Source organism: Euprymna scolopes, chromosome 40, assembly GCF_053919585.1.
Source record: "Euprymna scolopes isolate OS-2025 chromosome 40, ASM5391958v1, whole genome shotgun sequence".
NCBI lineage: Eukaryota > Metazoa > Mollusca > Cephalopoda > Sepiida > Sepiolidae > Euprymna > Euprymna scolopes.
In genome coordinates, this window is record NC_136521.1 from 32,439,560 (window position 1) to 32,445,559 (window position 6,000).

General features: G+C 35.7%; 1 protein-coding gene across 1 annotated transcript in view; it reads left to right on the plus strand.

The window, feature by feature from the left end:
* Positions 1-5,521, plus strand: part of LOC145265475 (uncharacterized) — a 164,043-nt gene extending 158,522 nt beyond the window's left edge. The window contains exon 2 of the mRNA XM_080121343.1: positions 2,113-5,521. Within this exon, the coding sequence (XP_079977469.1) occupies positions 2,132-4,261 (2,130 nt within the window). The 5' untranslated portion in view covers positions 2,113-2,131 and the 3' untranslated portion in view covers positions 4,262-5,521. The remainder of the gene's footprint in view (positions 1-2,112) is intronic.
* The last annotated feature ends 479 nt before the right edge of the window (positions 5,522-6,000 follow it).

A 6,000-nucleotide genomic window follows, 5' to 3' on the forward strand; every position in this document is an offset into this window, starting at 1 on the left:
CTTTTAGCAAACATGCATATAAAGAGTACTTTTTTTTAGTTGGCGCAATTACTCCCGGATTTAGCGCAATTACTCCAAAGTACGGTGTATATATATATATATATATTTTTGAAATTCGAACTCACGCCCTTGACATATATATATATATATATATATATATATATATATATATATATATATATATATATTCACCTTGAAACTAAAGTGAAACTAGTGAGTTATCTTAGACCTGAATGTTCAATCCTATGAGGTTGTAATTTTGATCCTTTTTTAGTTTGGCAATTACTCATATTAATTGACACATCTTGTCTCAGATAACAGAAAATTTATTTCAGGCTATTGTCCATTCATATTGTTTCGGTGTTATTCGACGCTTTAGCCGGTTAAAAATCGGCAAAAGTTATTGCTCATTGATTTCAAACGGGAGGTTTATGCCAACAACAGTTCAATGTTCTTAAATTTGTGCTTTTTATTACTTTAAATACTAATCACTTTTAATCCTTATTAATTCAAAACTATTTACCGAACGGATACCATCATATTTAGTTCGGCATACCTTACAATAAGAAAGGCCCGTACAAAATTTCAGCCAGATCAATCCAATAGTTTCCAAGAAAACTTCTAAGATAAACATGGTATTGTGATGACTAATCCTTATTAATATCTATTAATCCCTAACTGTGCATCGAATGCATACCATAATAATTAGTTCGCTGTAACTTATCATAAAAAAGTCCCATACAAAATGCCAACCAAATCGGCCTGTTGTTACCAAGAAAACTTAAAGTAAATGTGGTATTGCGGGGAATATATATATATAATATTAACTGTAAATATTTTATAACACAAAGGTTTCATAATAGCTCAATAGTGTAAGATTAGAGCCGTAATAAAATCATTTTAATACTATCGAGGGGGAGGGAACACCCGGCTTTGCCCAGGCGTAAAATACGCTTAAATATGATATATTAATTTGTTCATATTTCGTATATATTATTATAGAGTCGTAATTTCAAAAGTAAAAAAAAAACAAACAAACGAACCTCTAGCATTCAAAGCTGGTGACGTTAACATTGTACCGACGTGACGCACATATGAACTAATTAAACATAAAACATTAAAAATATACTAAAATAAATGTACAAAATGTATAACGAGTTTTTCAATTTTGACCCACTTTGACCATCTAAAGACCCCTAAAAGAACGCCCCATAAAAATCCAATCATTTGAGGCTCCTAGCGCCGCTCTGAGACTTTTAGTTTCGGTGGAGATAGAGTTTGAAAATATTGAGACAGACAGACTGACAGATACACAGTCTTTTATATATTAGATTATGCAACCACATCAAATATAGGGAATACATGTTCTCTAATTCACTAAGAACAGTAGCGATCAAGGTAAATAGTTTTATATTTTGATAAGGGAAACATGGGTACATGTGAGGATAATCCAAATTTGTAAAAACAACCGTTTGTCCGGGCTAAACGGAAGATGGTTGAAAAGGTAGAGGCAGATGTCAATTGCATCAGAAAAACAGGTATCGGACTATATGAGGATATAATAACGTCATCTTTTTCGAGCAAGAGAGAAATAAAAAGGTTTTACAAAACTCAGTCCTTCTCGGGAAACGATACGGACGATACGGTCTAAGAATGTGGGAATAATCTAAGCCGAATGTTACCTCGATACGTTGTCCGTCTGCGCCACTAATTTCTTATGAGTAAGTTAGTGACCTAAGAAGTAAATTATTATTTAATCACTTAGTATTTCTCTAATAAGTAAATCCTTTCTCTAATAAAAACTTGAAGAACTCTGCAAAATCTCCTTGTGTCATTCATGAATGGAAATCTTATGTCGCCCAAGTTAAAAAACAAAAACAAAAAAAACGACAATAAAAGACAAGACAACCCTAGACGATCTCAGTCACTCATGAAGCGTGACGACGATGTAGAGAATTAGAGATTAGCCCGTAAACACCCCGCGTGCACGTATGTATAAAAAGACTTTTGTTTATTGCTCGCTTGTGGATGAGAACATTTACAAAAATTGTAACATTAGCGATTGCTGCTATATAATGTTTAATCTAATTCATTTTCACTTTTTCGTTTCAGAAAAACAAAAAAAAAACGCATGGAGGAAAGTCGGATGTTCGAAGTCCCGGTGTGGGTTGATGATGCCCAGAAATGGCTGTCTGGTCTCTCAAAACGGACCACTTGTGATGACATCATTTACGCAATACTCTACAATCAAAACCGGCATGAGACGGACAGTACTGATACGTACGCCATCTACGAACGTTGGAAAGGTGTCGAGAAGGCCCTCCAGGGTCGGACTAAGATTCTTCGTGTCTGGCGGAACTGGGGTTCCGAACAAGCGAATGTTCAGTTCGTTATGCGTCACGTCGACGACATCGTCTCGTCGGCCGAGTACCTTGTCACAAAGCGGCGTTACAAGAGATGGCGCCACAGACGACGTCACGAACAGTGCCTCCGACAACAGAATGGCGACTGCCAAGAGCACTGCTGCGACTGCAAGGCACAGAGCCAAGAGCATGTCGGTCGACACAGTAAAGGTTTAGGTCTTACAAAATATGGAGACGCTCTTGATCATGATAAACTTCGACACTTACAGAAGTTGATTCGAACTGTAATGGTTCAAGAGAAGAAAATAAAGACGATGGCCAACAGGTTAGACGAGACGGAGATTTTAATAGAGAAATATGAAGCTAAGATACATTTTCATAGGACACTAAAGAAAGGCGTTAACTATGTCCAGCGTTCGCTTTTACATGACAGCACCAGCACGAGCGAGGATTCTTTGGAGGATTTTATATGCAAGGCCAATATCGATATCCTAGAAGAATACGCTGAGACGGCGGATCGATTAATCAACGTTTGGGAATCGTTAATTAACAAAGAGAGCACCATTGAACATTTGATTTCGCTGATTAAACAACACGGGATCGAACCGTGCACCGCGTCATCCGAATGTGACCAGCATTGCAATCAGGAAAAGATGGAGAATAACATTAGCGATGAAACTGTGGCCAGTGAAAAGAGTTGGACGGCTCCGTGGGACGTATCGGCGTGTGTCGTGGACAAGGCGACCGACCCTGAGTTCGAGGCGGTTAACATCGAATTCAACCGTGTAATGACGCTGAGTGTTATACAGAATATCACATCGGAACAACTCGAAAGAGAGATGATAAAATACGAGCGGCAGATCGATGAGAAAGCGCGATTGATTGCGAATTTGGAAAATGATCTACAGTTAACGGAAAACAGGCAGTCTCTCATAAAACCAGCCCTTGAATCGGATAATGACATCTGTATTGAGTCGGGTGAGGCTGACCTTATACGATATGAACTCCAGGCGACTGTTGTCGATAAAGACATTGGTGCTAAAACTACGGTCCCACAAGGAACATCCTCGTCTATGGAGGCTTGTCTTTTATCACAAACATTAGGGACTGGAAACAGTGCTGACAAAGTGACTATTAACAACAAAGGGTCGGAAAACGAGGCCGCAAAAAATGAACAACATAAATCTCAAGTTGATGGTTCTCAATTAACTGTCTATAATTCGTTAGATAAAAACATTACACCTATAGATAACACACCAGAGACGATCCTTCCTGGTAATAAAAATCAGAATAACTGCACGAGTAATAATCTTACTGATAAAACATCTACCATAACAAGTACATCCAACAACAACAACAACAACAACAACAATAATAATAAATCATTGACTCACCGAAATGGTCCGCGTATCGGCATTATAGGTGGTGCTTTACGTACGGATTTTAAAAGGACAAAAAGCAAACGCGATTGGCTGACAGTGTCACCCTCTACTGACAAAAGTAATACGCAAGATAAGCTAACTTTAAACAGTGACCTCTCTCACATAGATATATCGACGCCGGTATTAGATAAAGCTCGAATAACGCCCGAAAATGCCGAAGACGAAAGACAGAACCAGTCGCCAACTGATACTGCTGTTAATCAATGTCAATATCCGGTCTCGCTCCGGCATCCGCACGAAGCGTCCAAGGAACGAGATCTCACTACAAGTTCTCGTCTTGCGCCATCATTATTAAATAGTTCGCAACTGCTTTTCACGCCAGAAAACACTTCCAGTGTACCTTGCGCCATTTTTAAATTGGACAAATCGGATGATACTGATTCGACTTCTGACACGGGTTTGGGCTCAATGAACAGTGAGGAGTTTAATAATAGTCCGATGGAAACGCTTGTATGATCGATTATTTTGAACAGATTTTAATGGGAAATGTTACCGAAAAGAAATTGCAGTAAAAGTGCAGAATAGTCGAGAAATCGTAAACAAACAAACAAACAAACAGACAAACAAAGTATTAATAACAAAAAGACACTTTTGCATTTTAGTTTTTGAGAACATTTTTCTCCATTTTGAAGACTTCTAATCGGAAAAAGGGGAGACAATTCAAGAAGCTCTAAAGAATTTCTTCAAAAATGTTAGTTTCGCATAATATTTTGGTATATACAAAACAAATACTAAATCAACATAATAACACAAAATTAATCAGTAATTATATAAACATTTATTGAATTGAAATATTAAAATAGGTTTTATAAAATTAGAATTTGGAAATAAATTACAAAAAACTTTTTTTGCATTTTTCTGAAATAAATCAAAATGGTCATTGTATGGAAATTAATGACTTGAAAAAAACAACTTTTTAATGAACAGTCCTTCTAATAAAAAAACAATATTAAATAAATGAAAGTTTTATTTAACAATGAATAACTTTTAAAACGAACTTAAAAAAATTAAACTTTCATAATAAACAAAAATAATCATCAAAATTTATAAATAGTTTAGAACAGTAATTTGTCTCGCCCTGTTCAAAACGGAAAACCAAAAATTCTCCTCAAAAACTAAAATGTACAAGCGTCCAACAAAATACTTATACCAAACGCAGTAAACTTTAATACGGACCTGTATACTTTTAACGTGCTGAAACATAAATTAGTTGTTCTTTTTAACTGTCTTCATTCCTGGACTGAAAAGTCTAAGAGGGTTGCCACTAAGACATAGGATTAATAGTAGGTAAATATGTTTTATTTAATGGAATTGTCTTTTCTTTTCGGACATGTACTCTCATAATAGTTGAGTGACCAGCAGAAATTTTTGCTTGTTTGTCGTAAATACAACTTTGAACGAAATGATAAGATTTTAAGCATAAAAACTTGAAAAAGTTTCAGAAAGTTAAAATTATATAGGTTGGTAGATAATTAAATTCTATCGCGATAAGTTATTTGTTGTTGTTTTCTGTTGTTTACAATTTCCCGACTGATAACTATTCTGCACTTCTATTCTGCACTTTTGCTGAAATCAAAATCAAAATAATTTTACTGTACCAAAAAAAAAAAAAAACAAAAAAAAAAAACAATGGACGCCTTAGTTCAATATTCTTTTTAATCAATAATGTTTTCTATTCAAATGAATAAAACGAAATATTTGTTTCTATTGCTGATATCATTTTGTGAATTTTTATTTTTACATGAATAATCATAAAAAAATCGTTCGGTGCTAACACATTCTGCGAACCAGATGTCTACATACGAACGCTTGGATTTGCCCGACACCGTACATCACCACTAGCATCCCAAGATGGCAAAAATTGTTGAACACACACACACACACACACACACACACACACACACACACACACACACATTATTTTATTTATATAAGCATTATTGGCTACAAATGTGAATACATGGTTCTTCTGCGATTTCTTTAGAAATTCAGTTTCATTGGACCTAATTCTTATAAAGAAACCATATAAATAATCATTCGGTGCTAGCGCGTTCTGCGAACCAGATGTGTGTATACGTACGCTCGGATTTGCCTAACACCTGACGTAAACCACCGGATTATACCGAGCGTCTCCGAGCAAATCTTAAAAACGCCAGGAAACAGAAAATAACAACATTAATCGAATACAAATTACA